This window comes from Vicia villosa, linkage group LG2 (genome assembly GCF_029867415.1).
Source record: "Vicia villosa cultivar HV-30 ecotype Madison, WI linkage group LG2, Vvil1.0, whole genome shotgun sequence".
Lineage (NCBI taxonomy): Eukaryota > Viridiplantae > Streptophyta > Magnoliopsida > Fabales > Fabaceae > Vicia > Vicia villosa.
The window spans coordinates 157,689,173-157,707,467 of NC_081181.1; the positions used below are offsets into that span (position 1 = coordinate 157,689,173).

The 18,295-nt window shown below is 35.8% G+C and overlaps 1 protein-coding gene across 1 annotated transcript; it reads left to right on the forward strand.

Moving 5' to 3' along the window:
* The first annotated feature begins 12,197 nt into the window (after positions 1-12,197).
* Positions 12,198-15,823, forward strand: LOC131652686 (2-hydroxyacyl-CoA lyase). Its single transcript, XM_058922627.1, has 2 exons — positions 12,198-13,832; positions 15,094-15,823. Exons 1-2 carry the CDS (start codon positions 12,432-12,434, stop codon positions 15,406-15,408), a joined length of 1,716 nt encoding a protein of 571 aa, XP_058778610.1. The 5' UTR covers positions 12,198-12,431; the 3' UTR covers positions 15,409-15,823.
* The last annotated feature ends 2,472 nt before the right edge of the window (positions 15,824-18,295 follow it).

Here is an 18,295-nt window from a genome sequence, read left to right on the forward strand (position 1 = left end):
TTGCTCAATTGTAGGTGACTTGTGACCCACATTATTGGTGGTTATAAGGGATAATGAGTCTGGATCCCTAATATCAGGGGGTGAGTCACGAGAAGAATTAGGAATGTTAGTAGGGATGGGAGATTTAGACACATATGATATATCAATAGTTAGGCATATTTAGTGGTGGGCTTATGGTCATTTGGTCTGTGTTAGTGAGTTGGGATGTGTTAGGGGTGTGAATTACAGGTGAGGTATTTACGTTTATTTGAATGAGACTGACATGTAATGATGCTTGAGATGTTTGTAGGAACGTGTTTGTCAACCAGTGAGTTTGAAACCAGATTGAAAGGGAAACTCATGCTCATTGAAGACCACATCTTTAAAGATAAAGATCTTACCTTCCATGGTGAGGAATTTGTGACCTTTGTATGTTGGGGAGACACCCAAGTAAACACATCTAGTGCTTCTGAACTCTAACTTGTGGTGATTAAACAATATCAGATGTGGAAAACAAGTACAACCAAAGATCTTCAATGCATCATAGTCTGATTGTTTTTATAGATTTTAAGCAACTAATAATAATAATTATATATCACCAACTTGTGGATTGCATGTGTGTGAAGTAATTTTTTCTTCTATTTTTTATATATGTTTACCTCTCTTTTACTTCACTTATTTTTTTAACAAAAAGGGTGACAAAACATTATATATTAAATTTAGGGTTAAATATGTTTGTGGTCCTTACAAATATTCCAATTTTCGCATTTAGTCCCTCTAAAATTTTCCTTCAAACAACGGTCCTCATAAAATTTTCCATCCACAATTTTGGTCCCTGCCGTCATCTTTTGTGGAAGCTGGCGTGGCATGCCACGTGGAAGATAACTTGGCAAAATTATGAAAACACTTGAAATTGCGGGGGTTTTAAACCTCCTCTAAACAAATCCAGAAAATTTTAGGAACAATTTCTAATATACATTTCATCAGACACCTTAGATGCACCATTTAAAATTCAACATTATTCCCAATCATAATCAAATTGTCAAACTGTTTCACCAACGATAATGTATCATCAGGAACCCTAGCTAGAATCTGAAGTGATATCTCACCAGGAAGAGAAGGAATCAGTCTTGAGTTATGTTCATAAGAAGTCGACGATAATCTCTGTCGCTTGCAAGCTTCACCCAAAAAAACATCGCTGGTTGAAACACTCCCACAATCCTTGGTATTTTTCGGACTGAGTACATTCCCCATAAAATTATCTTGAATTCAAAATCAACACCGAGAACATCAAGCTTCTAAAATAAACCTGTTAAAAAACATGATCATTTCAAACCATGTATCACCAATGAACTAGAAATTGTAGATTCATAAAAAAAGGGCTTTGACCAAACACTAATAAAACCTAAGATTAATATGAAATCACTAAGCAACTCTGTTACAAAATGATCAGAAAATTAGGGTTAAAAATCTGCATATATCAGAAAAAAGGAAACATAAATTGCAAGTATATGTATGAAAAAAATTAAACAGAGTTCATGGATGATAATCTAAGTATAGTCAACATGTGAATGCATTGTGAATGATAAACAAAGTGATTATTAAGCATCATCACTAAATTAAGTAGAGTATAATAAGAAATTTCTGATCAACGTATGAATGCGTTAGCAAAGGAATTCAAAGAGCGTGAGTTATCGAAACAAGAGAAAAATAAGGAAAATAGAATGATAGATAGAAAATGAAGAGAGAAATAGTTGAGAACCTTGAAGAGAAGAGAGAAACATGTTTTGAATTTAGGGTGTGGAAATGATGAGGAAGAAAGAGTTGCACCCAGAAAACGGGATAACAATGTGAGAGGAGTAGCAATAGCTTATAAATCAGTGTTTTATGATTTTGTTAGTGGGAAAAGAAGACCTGTTTTATGTTGGAAATATGAAACTTTGTAGTAATTAGAAACATGCTACTGATGTTATCGTTGGTGAAACAGTTTGATTGTGATTGAGAATAATGTTGCAATTTTAAATGGTGCATCTAAGGTGTTTGATGAAATGTCTGTTAGAACTTTGTTTCTAAAATTTGTTGGCTTTGTTTAGAGGATTAGAGGAGGTTTAAAACCCCCGCAGTTTCAAGGGTTTTCATAATTTTGCCAAGCTGTCTTCCACGTGGTGTGCCACGTCACCTTTCATTAATGAAAGTTGACGGCAATGACCAAAATTATGGATGAAAAACTTTACGAGGAGGACCATTGTTTGAAGGAGAATTTTAGAGGGATTAAAAGCGAAAATTGGATTATTTATAAGGACCACAAACATATTTAACCCTTAAATTTATACATTAATTTTAAACAATCTTTACCATAAATATTAATTCAATAGTACATGTTCACGCATCACACATATGCACATCTAGTTTCTTGTGTTTTAAGCACTTTGTCTATTCATGGATTTTATTTTTGCCCTCCCTCCGATCCTATTCATAAGAGACAAGTTATTTTTTAGATTTATTGAATAATAAATGTATGTGGTCTATTAGTAGACTAGATACATCAATTGTTGAATGAATCTAAAAAGTAAATAATCTCTAAAAAGATGGTTTCAATCAAGATTCCAAAGAATTGTGAAAAAGATCAATCCAAGTAAAAATCATCCTAATCAGAAAAATTTCTTTGTATTTTACTATGAAAGTTATGGTGATAGAGTAAATAGAGGACTAGCACATGAGAAATAGAAGAGAAAGAGAAAAATTGCAGAGAAACAACACATAATGGTGCTACTAGAAGATCACACAAAGCTATTATACTAAATAGTTGATAGTGACATTAGTAAACAAAAGTAACATTATTCTAATCTACTGTAAAGAAAATTAGGAGAGCTTAACAAGCATGTAGCGACACAATCTCTACGATGCCATTTGCCAAGTCATTAAAATCACTTAAGTGCAACACGTATATGGTTGGGAGTGTCAAGATTTCAATTTCTTATATAATGTAAAATGTGTTTAATTATTAGGGTTCCAAAATTTCATGAGATAAAAGGAATATTCATAAAGTAAGGAAGTATGAAAGATGAGCTCCATCATTAGGGAACCATCTCTTATCATTGTAATTTTTATTTTCTTGCTTTATTTGTAATAGACGTGATTTCTTTAAGAATGAGTGGCTAGTTCCCCTAGATGAATTTTCTCCAATATTGTGAATAATATGACCCGCTTAGTTTTGCTATTTAGAAATAAATCCCCTCTTATAATTATTTAGTTTTGTTTGAGCTTAATTCTTTTCTTCCATCTATGGAATTTGTAGAAAATATGTAGGTAGAAATAAGAACAAAAGATAGATTTACATACGGGAACCAAATAAAATTATGGAATTTTTTATGATTGTTAGAGATATGGAATATTCAATTGTAACATGATATGTTTTATGTACGATAAACCTTCTTGTGGTTTCATTATGTTCAGTGGGGTTATGACACTAACAAAGACGGATATCTAATGATTAAATTGTTGGCAACTATTTTAAAATAGCTATGATTAAATGTTCGAGAAGGGATACACCACATGAAAAAGTAAAAAGGATTTGAATGGGGACTTAGTTGTTTTCCTCATACATATTTCAATAGCTAGTTTAACTTAGATATTTTTATAGTTATAACAAAAACCAATTAATCGTGCTCTACACACCCCTTGTTATGTTTACATTTCATTACACTTATAATAACAAGTAATCTCTCCTTAGTACTGGTCAGAAGACTTAGTTCCAAAGGGATACTTGGGTTAAGTCTAGGACCCTTAGTGTTAGACTTAGAAGGTTGTTCCTAATATTTTAAAAGCAAAATTATCTTCTGGGACACGCGAGGTTCTAGGTGATGGGTAAGTGAGTTTGAGATTTCAAGTGGAGATGATTCTTTTTGTTTGCCGGGGACAAAGTCTGGAAGTTGGAGGCGGCCCTTGGGGTGTCCAAGGACAAATTGAAGAAGAAGAGCGAGGAGTTGACACGCAGGGCCAGTGAGTGGGAGGAGGAAAAGAAAGAGCTGGAGGACCTGAGGGCTGAGTGGGCGCTTATCGATGATGAGTCCGAGGATGTGAAGGGTTTGAAGACTCGGGCCGATCTGGTCGGAAAGATTGAGGCCCTAAGGCTCGATTGTTTCAAGATGGGTTAAGCGGGTTTCATTCTTTTTGTGACTCAGCTTAAGGTTTTGAATCTTGAGTTGAATTCTAAGGGTATCATTTTGGCAGCGAAGATTGTTTACGGGAAGTTGATCCCGGATTCTCTGGAGATGGACGGAGAAGAGTAATTTTTTGTTTTGTTTGGACCTGTGTGTCCGTATGGATTCGGCCTGTGCGCCACTTTTAATTTTGTTTAGGACATAAGGTTAGGCCCGTTATCTTTTGGGGGCCTGCGTGTCCGTCGTGGCCGGATTTTATATAATTGTTTTTGCTTTTTATGATTCACTATGAATGCTTTAAGTATTTCCTAAAATTTGTGCATGTTTGGTGTATGCTAAATTTTTATAAGTGTCGCACACTCGATATATGTTAAGATTCATGGTTTCTCGACCGTTAATATGTCATCCGATTGTGCGGGGAACAAGTCAAGAAAACCAGATCGAGTTTATGCAAATGACGAGCTCGATACCACGATCGGGGCCAAGTGCTCGTGGTGTGAATGTTTCCATTGTTAGCTGGGTGTTCTGCCGAACAGGTACTACGACGGTAAAGCTAGGTGTAGACTTCCCCGTCAGGCCAAAATGTTACTCGTGTGAGCGAGAGTTCGACCTTCGTTGTCACTGAGAGGTACGCGTTCGTACCATGACATGTTTCCTTATCCGGTCGCGCATCCTTGTCGACAAAGGGCTGGCAGGAAAATGGCTTGCTGGTTAGCTATGGTATTGTCTGAGTTTTTCGGTGTTCCAGGGTCGAGAAAGTTTTTTCCCGAGTAGGTTTTTAAGGTAGTATGCCCTGTTGTTCGTTTTATCGCATACTCGATATGGGCCTTCCCAGTTGGATACGAGTTTGCCTTCGCGTGTGTCTTTCATGTTTCTACGTAAGACTAGTGAGCCGATCTCAAACTCGCGCTTTATGACCTTCACATTGTGGTGCAAAGTTATTTGCTGTTTTATTTTGGTTTTGCAGAGAGACGCTTTCGATCGAATTTCCTCGACCATATCCAGTTCCTCCCTCATGGCTTTGTCGTTCAATTCCTCTTCGAGGGGAGATTCGGTCCGACGAGAAGATTCTCTGATCTCAATGGGGATTACTGCCTTGGTTCCGTATGTCAGTATGAAAGGGGCCTCTCCGGTAGTGAAATGGGGCTTCGTTCTGTAATCCCATAACACGTTGTGCAGCTCCTCGACCCAGTCTAGAACATAAACTTTTATTTTACTAGTTAGTTCATACAATAAAAAACATACTAAATTTTATTTATTTATTTATTTATTTATCTATTAGTTTCGTGGTTGTAATTTCGATTCTTAAAAATGAATAAGTGGGGTGTTGTGCGTTTGAATTTGCGCTTTTGCATTTGACATCTCTCATAAATACCAATTAAGTTGGCTTAACCAGATAAATTATATTTATTTAATTTATCAAGGTTAGTTTTAAGCTCAAAATATAAGTCATTTAATTTAGGGTTAAATATGTTTGTGGTCCTCTTATATATCTTATATTTCATTTTTAGTCCCTAAAAAAACCTTCTTCAAATAATGACACTCCTAAATTTTTTTCATCCATACTTTTGGTCCCTCATGCAATTTAGAGACGTTTTTTTTACAAGTTTGCGATCTGATTAGTAACGGTTTTAGCGACGATTTACTACTTAGCGATTGAATTAGTGACCGTTTTAGCAAAAGGGACTAAAAGTGCAGATGAAAAATTTTAGGAGGATCATTCTTTGAAGAATTTTTTTAAAGGTGAAATATGAAATATTTAAGAGGAACACAAACATATTTAACCCTTTAATTTATGAAACAATAATCAATCACACACTTTATCACAATGTGTTTATGTATACAATGCGAACAACATCTTGTCTCAATGCATGTGGTACCAATTTGTGGACATCAGAGTTATGTTATTGACATTTATTCACTCATTGCGGTTCCACTTCAAACCTGGTTCCTCTTCGAGCCTAAAAGCATCAACAATTCCCACTTCTGAATCAACGAATCGTCACTTCTCAACATAACACATGATGCGTGACATTTGAAAACAACATACATGTGCAACGACACCACTAGTTCCACTTCAAACGATGCACGACAACGCATAAGACAAATCACAATATTTCTCTCTACGAACTACGCATCTAATCATCAACCACACATAATTATAAACTCATCGTATAATTATACAAACATAACAAATCTTTTTTAACTCATCATCATTCTATCTTGACAAACTAACTCATCAAACACATCGAAACAACAATGAAACATCATCTTGCCACTACCATTGCTCACTAAGCATTCTACAACTCGCTAGGCAGGCTCTTACTAAGCGAAGCCATAACTCGTTAAGCGAGAGTCTCAAACTAGAATCATCAACCACTTTGATCGTCTCGCTAAGCGAGACTATCCTTCGCTAAGTGAAAATTCGCTAAGCAAGATCCTCCTTGCTAAGAAAAAGTGTCTAGACCTGCAAAAAAAAGAGAACGCGATTCCACCATTAGAGCCATATCAAAGCTCCAATTTGATCCCTAATCACCCAAACCGAATAGAAAATATTACATCTATATCATACGATGTTTATAGCATAAATTAACCTCTATTTCATTGTTTAAATCATCAATTTATTTCAAATTTGACAACATGTCATCACCCCAAAAACCTTAAACATGAATAACAATAAAATCTATTTGAACATACCTAGGTGTAAGTATTAAGTGTGCAACCTAAAACGAAGGTGGATTAGGTTTTATGAAATTATCCGAGTTTTTTTTATTAATGGCAATTTTTGAATTTTGTGGCACATTTATTGGTTTATTTTCTGGTTAATAGAGATATGATAAAGTTGACAGAAAATAAAATGATGTAAAAGTGAATAACACACAAATATATACTAGTTCTTCTTTCTTTCTAATCAAGGGTACGTCTAGTTCCCTCAAACCTCGTGAGAAATTTTCACTATTTTCAGATCTTTGTACAAACCTTACCGCAAGACTTCTCTTACAATCTTCTAACAATAACAAAGAAACACACCACTTCCTTCATTTTACAACACACCAACAACCATGACAGAAAATAAAATGATGTAAAAGTGAATAACACACAAATATATACTAGTTCTTCTTTCTTTCTAATCAAGGGTACGTCTAGTTCCCTCAAACCTCGTGAGAAATTTTCACTATTTTCAAATCTTTGTACAAACCTTACCGCAAGACTTCTCTTACAATCTTCTAACAATAACAAAGAAACACACCACTTCCTTCATTTTACAACACACCAACAACCATGGTGGACTTTGAATGATCCTAGTTCAAAGGAACTTTCCAACAAACATAAATATAACCCTTCCTATTTGTAAACTTCTGTAGAAAATAAAATCACTTTCTTACAAATAAAAATCACCACTCAATTTATTGAAAAATTACAATAAACAGATAATTTTTGTACATGTAGACTATGTAGCAGACTTTAATAACTTTGAGAGATTTATTGCTTTTTTGGTATTGTGAAAATTATGTTATTCCCTTTCTTGTAACAACTTATAATCACTAATATATTCAAGTGCTCAGTGACTTAGAAACTTTTGCAGGATGTGAAAGTTATGCATAAAAAGTTTTCTACTAAAAATTATGAACACACTAAAATATTTTCCAGGAAATATGTGTTTTTGAAAAATAAAATAAAATGATATTTTATTATAAAATGTTACCTCTTAGAAATTCATGTAATGTTATGAAATAGTTTCATGAAAAGAACCAATTGAATAAGTATCAATTAGATGGAGATTTTTCAAATTGAAGTAAGTGACAATTGATTGTGGCTATTTTGATAATCAATTGTGTGGTTTCTCCAACATATAAAAATATTGAATATTTAACTATGACAAAAATTGATTGTGGGGAACGAAATAGGCAAAAATAAAACTTATCCAGTCGATTGTAGGAAACAAGGCAATAAATTGGAATCATCCAATTAGTAAGATCAAGACAATCGATTATGGCTATATGACAATCCATTGAAGCTTCACAAAAATTCTATACAATTGATTGTGGCAAGATGACAATCCATTGCCATTCTTTAAAGAGACATTTTTTCTTCTATTTTCCAAAAATTTCTTGAATGAAACCATGATTAAAAGATTTCTAAAACCCTAAAGAAAGGTTGGACATGAAATGAGACTTGAGCACTTAAAATATAAACAAAAATTTAATTGCAACAAGAATCTTAATCAGTTGAACACATTCTTGAATTCCATGACAGAAGATTAGAATATTTTTTTTCTTTGATCTCTTTTTCCGTGATCATGTTTTGTCCTCATCAAAATCAATTCACCCAAAGACGATGAACTTTTTACACGTGGCACGCAAAAAATCAGTAGTAAAACAATGCACGAATTTCATATTAACAACATCAATCACACAATAGATTCATCATCAATTTTCTTCTTTAAGAACACATAAACATCAACACTAGTAAAAGATGAAAAATCTAGAAGAGGTTGAGGATCCATCTTTACCCTTCATGCATTTGACACCAATATTAAAGTAATTCTCCCCTTGCCTTAATTATCCAGTAGCAATTCAAGCTCTAACTATGGCTTCTCCTTGATTCTCTAACTCTTGTTCTTTCTCTTTATCACAAAAGGTATCTCTTCTAATTCTCAATTCAAGTACTGACATAGATAAGCTTCACTAATCCCTTTTTAATAATAAATCTAATTTTCAAATTTAATAATCATACCTTAGCCCCCAACTCATTTCTAATTACCACCACTTTACCCTATATTTCTATAAGTTCCAATTTCCACCAAATCTCTCATAAATCTTTTTTATTTTTGTTATTATTTCACTTAAATAACAATTCTCATAAATCTCAATAAAATCCCACAAACATCAATCAAATCACATCAAGTATTTTATCACCAAAATAAATAAAATAAAACATTTACAAATCTAATTAAATTATTAATTGAGAATCAGGGGTGTTACATTCAATATGCCTGCTATATTTAATTTTCTTTTAATATGATTTTCATGGTGGGTGTCTCAATTTACAAACATGCTTTTTGATTTCACATGGACAACAGAAATGTAAATACATGTATGATTTGTAAATTAATAAATCAAGAGCAAAGTGACCTAGTGGTTCACCATGTTTTCTAGCAATCATGATGACATTGGTTCAAATTCAGCTTCAAGGAAACATTTTAGAATTTTGCTTGAAATTTTATTGACCTTAGTAATAAACATATGCCACGTCAGATACCACGCGTACGAATAAATACCTTATCGGATGCCAAATTTTGTGCAAATACCATATTGGATGTCACGCATGCAAAAACCAACGCCCTTGGTTCAAATCCGACCTAAAGGAAATTTTTTGAAATTTTTCTTAAAATTTAATTGACCTTGATAATGAACATATGTCACGTCAGATACCACACATACGAATAAATACTCCATCGGATACCACAAATTTTACCACGCATGCAAATTCCACATCGGATGCTGCGTGCAAATACCACATGAGATACCATCCGTACAAAAACATATGCCATATGTTCAAATCCGACCTTAATGAAAAAATTTATAATTTTTCTTGAAACTTTATTGACCATGATAATGAACATATGCCACGTCAAATACCACACGTACGAACAAATACCACATTGGATGTCATGAATTTTGTCATGCGTGCAAATACCACATTGGATGTCACGCGTGCAGAAAGAGACGCCATATATAAAAATTGGACAAAAAAAGACTTAAATAACACTGTTTGAAGGCATAAGAGATTACATTTGCCTTTTTAAAAATTAAAAGACCAAAATGAACTTTAAGATAAAAATAAAGGATAAAAATGATATTTTGTCTTTAAAAAATTAAGAATTTGTATTTATAAAACATTCATTTTTTTTATTAATTTAGTGGTTAAAAATTCATCTCATAAAAATAAATAAATGAGATAAATAAATAAGTGAGATGTCGTATGTTTGAAAATGCACTTTTACATATACATATAAATATGATTATGTCTAAGCACAGCTATCTACCAAACTTCCTTACAAATTATATTTATTTAGTTTACTAAGCTTAGTATTAAGCTCAGGGTAAGTCATTTAATTTATGAAACATTTATTTTTTTATCGTATAATTAAGGGATTAACTAGAATAAATAGTCACGGTTGAGAGTCTAATTTGATAGATTGATGATTTATTGAAAAATAATGTTGAGGTAAACATTTTGGTAGGAAGAAGGGGAGTGGCAGCGGTTGCCACTTGCCAGCTGATAAGTGATGACTAAGATTGTTTTTTTTTTTTTTTTTTTGAAAGAGCAAAAGCAATATATTAAAAAAACAGAGGCATAAGAGATGCCAAATACACACAAGGCCCTAGTCCAAATGATCATGACAGTAGGAGTCCCACTCTCCTGTACCATATTTTACAATTGACCTTCAACCTGCAACTACAACTGATACTAACAGCAATAACCACCCACAAATTGGATATTGAAGGAAATACATAAAACAGAAAAGGCCCATAATTACCCGACACCGAAACTACGATAACAAAACCTCGAGACACGTATGAGCTCCTGGACATATAGCACACGACAGCATCCTATGCACATCCACTGCACTCCACACCCAGGAACGACCTCGCCATCTGGATCCAAGGGCTGACTTGACAAAATTCAGGCTGCTGAAAAATTCTGTCTTGACAGAAATCGGTATATTTAAGAAAGACGTACGGCTGCAAATCAGAATTCGACACCCGATGCCGACAGCCACTACAGCTCAGAACACACCAAATTACTCATTCGTCAATTATGCCAAAACACGCCTTAGGATTTTTGCACCACGCGGCTATATCATCTGCTATATACTTTGATTTGATTTTGAGCCATCTCCACGCCGTAATCTTCGACTCTTCAAACAATTTTTCCATTTGTATTTCCTCGCGACGAAACACTTTGTTATTCCTGCCTCTCCAAATGCACCACACACAAGCAGCCCAAAGAACTCTCATTTTCATAATTAAGTTTCTATGTGATCCGAGAAGTCCTTCAAACTGTACAAGGTGTTGCCATCCTTCATTATGTAGATTTGTAGTCACTCCTAGCCAGTTGCACATGAGCATCCACAAACCTGCAATTTTAGGACACTCAAAAAATAAATGAGATACCGATTCCTCTCTCCCGCACTCCCCGGCGCAGCCTAGTTGGCTGTTAGATAACACTCCCCTTTTGAGTAGATTATCTTTGGTAGGGATTCTGTTTTGTAGCACTCTCCACACCAAACACGATACGTTTGATGGTATCGCCTTGATCCATATTTTGCACCATGGAAGACTACGCGCTTGATGATCTTCCTGCTCCAAGCTTTTGTACACCTCTTTCACCGAATATTCCCTGGCTGTTGCCCACCTACCTATATCCAGATTACGGATATCTCTCCACCAGATTGACGCACCATTTAAACTCGGACTTAAGACACCGTTACATATACCGTACCTATTAGCTAGTGCATCAAACCAAATCCCATTCCTCTCGTTAATCACTTTCCACTCCCATTTTCCCAATAAAGCGGAATTGAACTTCCTAAGGTTCCTAATCCCCAGACCACCGTTTTCAATCGGTCTACACACCAGCTCCCATTTAACCCAAGAAATTTTCCTCTCATCCTCGCTGCCCCCCCAAAGAAACTGTGAAAAAATAGACTCAAGTTTTGAGATAATACCTGAAGGAGCCTTGAAAAAGGAGAGGTAGTAAACCGGAATTGCAGACAGGACAGATTTTAATAATACAACCCGACCACCAATGGACAAATTTTTGTTCTTCCACTTGCTTAGCCTTGATTTCACAATATTAATCACATGGTTCCAAGAATCTTTCCGATTAGGATTTGCTCCAATTGGAAGCCCAAGGTACGAAAATGGAACAGCTCCAATTGATGACTAAGATTGTTAATCTTATTCTTACCCGGTGGAGGCTGTGAGTCAGTGGGGTCCTAATAGGAGAAGACACAGTATAATTAGATTAGGCAATAATAATACATAAATGAATCCAAAGAATAAGCATGTAGAGTCCAATTTTGCTTCTTCTCTTTCTTCATTCATTTCAATATAAATACTCTTCTCACTCACATCAACTTCCAATATTATACTCCATCCATTTTTTAGAACTTACTAATTATATTCATTTGCAGATTTCATATTTTATTCACATCTCATTTCTGTGAACACATAAAAAGTAACTCTTCTTCAACCTTCAATTCAGATTCGATTCTATTCTATGGGGGAACAACAACAAATTGACGGTAATGTCCTCGCGGCGAAATCTCTCGCTCAATTCGGCGTCCACCACATGTTCGGCGTCGTCGGAATCCCCGTTACCTCACTCGCCACACGCGCCGTCTCTCTTGGCATCCGCTTCATTGCCTTCCACAACGAACAATCCGCCGGTTACGCCGCTTCTGCTTATGGTTACCTAACCTCCCGTCCCGGCGTTTTCCTTACCGTCTCCGGTCCCGGTTGCGTCCACGGTCTTGCTGGTTTATCAAACGCTGCCATCAATACCTGGCCTACCGTCATGATCTCTGGCTCTTGTAACCAGAACGATTGCGGTCGTGGCGATTTTCAAGAGCTTGATCAGATCGAAGCGGTTAAGCCTTTCACAAAATTCGCTGTGAAAGCCAAACATATCTCCGAAATCCCTAATTGCGTCGCGCAGGTTCTCGACCACGCTGCTTCGGGTCGACCCGGTGGTTGCTACTTGGATCTTCCCACCGATGTATTGCATCAGAAGGTTTCACCATCCGAAGCTGAAAAGCTCTTGACCGAAGCAAAAGCGCTAGCAGAGAAAAACAAGGAGAATCGTACCACGAAAGTTGATGCTTCGAAAATAGGTCAAGTTGTTTCGCTTCTGAGGAATGCTGAGAGGCCATTGATTGTGGTTGGGAAAGGAGCAGCTTATGCGAAAGCAGAAGATCAGTTGAAGAAACTGGTGGAAACTACGGGAATTCCGTTTCTTCCAACTCCAATGGGGAAAGGTTTGTTGCCGGATGATCATCGCTTGGCTGCCACCGCTGCTAGGTCGCTCGCCATCGGGAAATGTGACGTGGCGGTTGTTATTGGGGCGAGGCTGAATTGGCTTCTTCATTTTGGGGAATCTCCGAAGTGGTCGGAGGGTGTGAAGTTTGTATTGGTGGATGTGAGTAGCGAAGAGATTGAGCTAAGAAAACCGTTTGTAGGTTTAGTTGGAGATGCTAAACAAGTTTTGGAGACTCTAAACAAAGAGATTAAGGATGATCCGTTTTGCTTGGGGAACACTCATCCATGGGTGGATGCTATTTCAAAAAAATCAAAGGAGAATGCTTCTAAGATGGAGGCTCAATTGGCGAAAGAAGTTGTGCCGTTTAACTTTCTTACGCCTATGAAGATTATTAGAGATGCTATTTTGGAATGGGGTGGAAGTCCTGCTCCTGTGGTGGTTTCTGAAGGCGCTAATACCATGGATGTCGGTCGAGCTGTATTGGTTCAGAAGGAGCCAAGGACTAGGTTGGATGCTGGCACTTGGGGGACTATGGGAGTTGGTCTGGGTTATTGCATTGCTGCCGCTGTTGCTTATCCTGATCGCCTTGTTGTTGCGGTTGAAGGGGATTCTGGATATGGATTTAGTGCCATGGAAGTTGAGGTATATATTTTGTGATCTCTATTAGATACTCCATTGTTTTATATTACTATTGTTTTAGAATCATGCTTGTTTGTGGTAATTTCTATTAGATAAATGGGTTTATCCGGTGATACTTGAGAGACATAAGCTATGGTACGATGCTGCAAAATCCCTAGTTCCACTTTAGCTGGTGTTCCTGATAGTAAGATTTGTTAGTTGGTAGTAGTGAGTATAAATGCTTTCCTGTCTTTGAAATTGGAAAAAGTTGTTTGGTGCACATACACAATGGACATTCGGACTTAACAGTGATGAATCTTAGTGCCCAACTTCCATGTTGCAAATCAGCGAGTAACATAAGATATACATGTGATATACATGTGATATGTGGATTTTACCTTATCAAAACTCCTTAACAAGTTTATTGTTCTGGAGTTTAGCCTTGTTATTTTATTTTAGGACTTCATCTTTTCCTTGAAACTTTAATTTATAGACATATATTAGTGTTTAATTTGTTAGGGGGAGGGGGACGTTGTTAGTAGTAAGTTAGTAAGGATCAAACCATGTACTTCTTTCGTAACACTCCTGTATCGTCCCAATCCAAACCATTGTTCTAGCCTGAAACTGAGATTTTATTTGTCCTCACAAATTAAAATGTTCCTTTGCTTGTAAGTTTTTGCCATGAACCAAGTGTGAACTTTTTGCTTGAAATCCTTTTTCAATTTCATTGTTGTTATAAGAACCTTGTTCAAGTTCCATTTTAAATCAATCACTGATGTTGTGAAAGTTTCTGCTTAGATTTTTAGTTGGTGTTCTTGATAGTAAAGATATTTGCTAGTTAGAACTTAGTACTAGTTCTCAACTTATATGTTGTAACCAAGTGAGCAGCATAAGATACAGATTTATGAGATATCTGAATTTTTACCTCATGAAAACTTCCTAACAAGTTTGTTATTCTGGAGTTTACCTTGTTATTTTAGGTGTTTACCTTTTCCCCGACCGAACCTTTACAAGTTTTATATCTCTTGTTCTAGTCTGAATCGGAGAATATATTCTCCTTCAAACTAAAATGTTGTTTTGCATGTAAATTTGAGCCATGATCCAAATGAACTTTTTGTTTAAAAACTCAGAATTTCTATTTTGTATAAACCAGTCACGGTTGAGTTTATAAATTTTTGGTTCTTACCATATGCAATGTTGTGGTCTCATTGCATATGCTTTACTCTTGCAAACATTTTCTGAATACCAGCATGCAATTTGATACTCTATCTTTATCTTTATCCAGACATTGGTTCGATACCAACTGGCTGTGGTGGTGATTGTTTTCAACAACGGTGGTGTATATGGTGGTGACCGTAGAAGCCCAGAAGAGATAGATGGACCTCACAAAGGGGATCCTGCTCCGACATCATTTGTCCCAAATGCAGGGTACCACACCATGATGGAAGCTTTTGGTGGAAAGGGTTACCTTGTTGGGACACCTGATGAACTAAAGTCAGCTCTCTCAGAATCATTTTCTGCTAGGAAGCCAACCGTCATAAATGTTGTCGTTGATCCGTATGCCGGTTCTGAGAGTGGGAGGATGCAACACAAGAATTGATTTATCTACTCTAATTACTTGCCAAACGAATGCTATGTAGTATGTAGCATTCTTTCCCTTCAACTTCATTTATTGTGGTTCAGCTTTTAGTTTTTGTTTACAGTAATACACAGAAACTAGAAGTAAAATATATATAAGATAATCTCCCTTTCAATTATAAATAAAAACTGAAATAAATTTTGTATTAGATAATAATCCATTTAGGCCTCGGCTTCTTGGGCTTTAGAGACTATGTTTGTCTTGAACCCAGTTTATAGATGATCAGGTTTAGGCTGTAATGTTATACAGAGATACAGATCACACTCCATTTACAGGATATGAGCTGTAGCTGGAAGGATATTGACTGTTTATTTGTTTAAGCTTTTCTCTATTTGAGTTTCTATAGTACATAATAAATTTATGGACTGCTTTGATATGGTTTGTTCATGAATCATCCAAACCAAACAGTTTGGTTTTTAACCATGAGTTTATTGCACGTCCGAGGATGAATGAAAAAACTCGGAAAATATTTTTTGCGCCCTTAGGACACAAAAGTTCAGAAATCTAAAAATAAAAATTTATGATTAGCTAAGATAAGACGCTGAAAGCACAACTTTAATACAAATGTTTTTAGGGAAATGCTAACCAGTGCCCTCAGGACAATGATTAAGACTTTAAAAATAGTAAATTTATTCCGATAATCTGTATATTTAATCTCTTGAAAATTAAAATATTAAATTTTTTATAAAATATATATATTTTTTTAAATGCTTAACTATTGCTTTGAGGGTAAAATCCATATTTTTATATTGGTTTTCATAACACGTGCTCACAAGCCAAAAAAAAAAAAGCAGTACTGCTACTATTATTTTTGGTCTACCTACCTAATAAAGACGCATTAGATGAGAATAAAACAGTGGGGCTGGTCTAGTTGAAGAGGCTAGATTTCCTTCACGTGATGAATCCAAATTTTAATTGTAATAGAGAGATTTAATGATGAAATTATCTTCTCTATATATGAGAAATAAAAATTAAATATCCATCAAATATTAGCATGCTTTTTCTTTTATGACCTTAGCCTTATTGCTAGTTTCCACCTTCAGAGGCCAAAATATTTGAAAATGTGCCATAGCGAGAACACTCTTTCTACATTCACCCTAACGATTAAATTTTGAACAAAAATTAATTTATTCACCCATTGCAGTAATTCCTTTTTACTATAAAACTAATAAAAAACCATTAAAAGAATCTTCTTTTTATTATAAAACTAATAAAAAAACCATTAAAAAAATTCTTACCTAGCTATGAATATCGATTTTGTATGCACAATACATATATAACAAAATATGCGCATTTGTACAGATATTAATTAAAATATAATTAAGAAAAAAAAACAAATTGATGCAATAATAAACAAATATAGATGCAGCCTTTGAACATTTAGTACAAACTAGTATAATTAATGCATTTAAAGTACTCCCTCTGTTTCTTTTTAAGTGTCGTTTTAGAAGAATTTTTTTTTCCTATTTAAGTGTCATTTTATAATTTAATGTTATGATTTTACAGTTATACCCTTATTTTCTCAATAAATCTACCTCACATTTTTCAATTAGTTATTGGAAAAAGAGAGTGTATGAATGAATTTATTTGGAAAGAAAAAAATAATGAAGGGTATGATAGGAAAATTAACTCTAATAATCCACTATCTTGGTTGAAGAGCTTTTTCCTAAAATGACACTTAAAAAGGAACAGAGGAAGTAGTATTTTGCTACTCTTTTAGCTATATGCGACAAAAAGATAAATAAGTCAATCTATTTTTTTTAGTAGAAGTAAAGATAGTGAATAGTAATTATTCCGTATTGAAATTAGAATTGTAATTGATTGGTGATGATAAGTTTATGGTGTGGTGGAATGAATCTCCAATATGACAGCGTGGAGGTGGATATGTATGAGATCAGAAAATGTACCTTATGTCACATATGTATCAATTATATATGATCAATGATGGACTTTACATCATTGGACTTAACTCTGGGTTCTACCTATATTGGACCTTTAACCGACACAAAATAGTCGCCCTAAGACTTGTCGGGTGTTTCATCAGCCGGGAAGTCTTTTGAAATCGATGTCGACTTTACATCATTAAAGTTGACTATAAGGAGAAGCGGGAAGGTCATGAGGCAGTTGCAAAAGTAAGGGGACAAGTGCATTAAATGCATTTCTCATTATTGAAATATTTCGCCGACTTTCAAGCATGTGGTCTTAGGCTCCCACGTTAGGGCATGGTGCTCTTTTTTAGGGTATTTGAGTGCACTTGAGTTCGCTTGTATTCCTAAAGTGAAATTTGACCATTGTTTTTGATCGTACCTGATCAGAAGAATCGTCGTAGGCTGCTCGGACTGGATCTTCTAGGAAGGAGGAGGGGGGGTGTACCTGCAAGGTACTCCAATGCCAAAGTAAGTTGACGAGCAAAGGAGCGCAAGTACTAGCTAAGAGTGAGTAAGGATTGAATACCTGACCCTCTAGTCAAAGAGGGTATATATAGCCCCCAGCGTTGGGCCATGATCTCGCTATTGGGTTGGATCCCAAGCCCAACTAGGAGACTGCCAGGTTTCCTGAGCGGAAATATCGGAGGTGCGTGTATGCCCTCTGTCCTGGTTAACCGCTCCGAAGTTCCAGGGAGACGCGGTCTTTCAGGAGCCACGTGGAATCCGAGTTGTTCGGAGGGTTGAATATGAAGGAACCCTGCGCGGAGCAGGGTCCTCGGCAGCGAAGGTGTTTGCGGGGTCGTCAGTGCCGAGTATGTCGGTGTTATATGCTCGGGGATATAGGGCAGCCGAGCATGTCTAAGGTGGGCACCCTATCTGCGTAGGAGGGTCGTAGAGGAACGTGGGCCTCTGAAGTTTAT

Excerpts from the sequence above, each read along its gene's own strand:
- LOC131652686 (XM_058922627.1), top strand. The coding sequence starts at position 12,432 with ATGGGGGAACAACAACAAATTGACGGTAATGTCCTCGCGGCGAAATCT. Across the intron at positions 13,833-15,093 it reads TTAGTGCCATGGAAGTTGAG|ACATTGGTTCGATACCAACT; the intron begins GTATATATTTTG and ends ATCTTTATCCAG.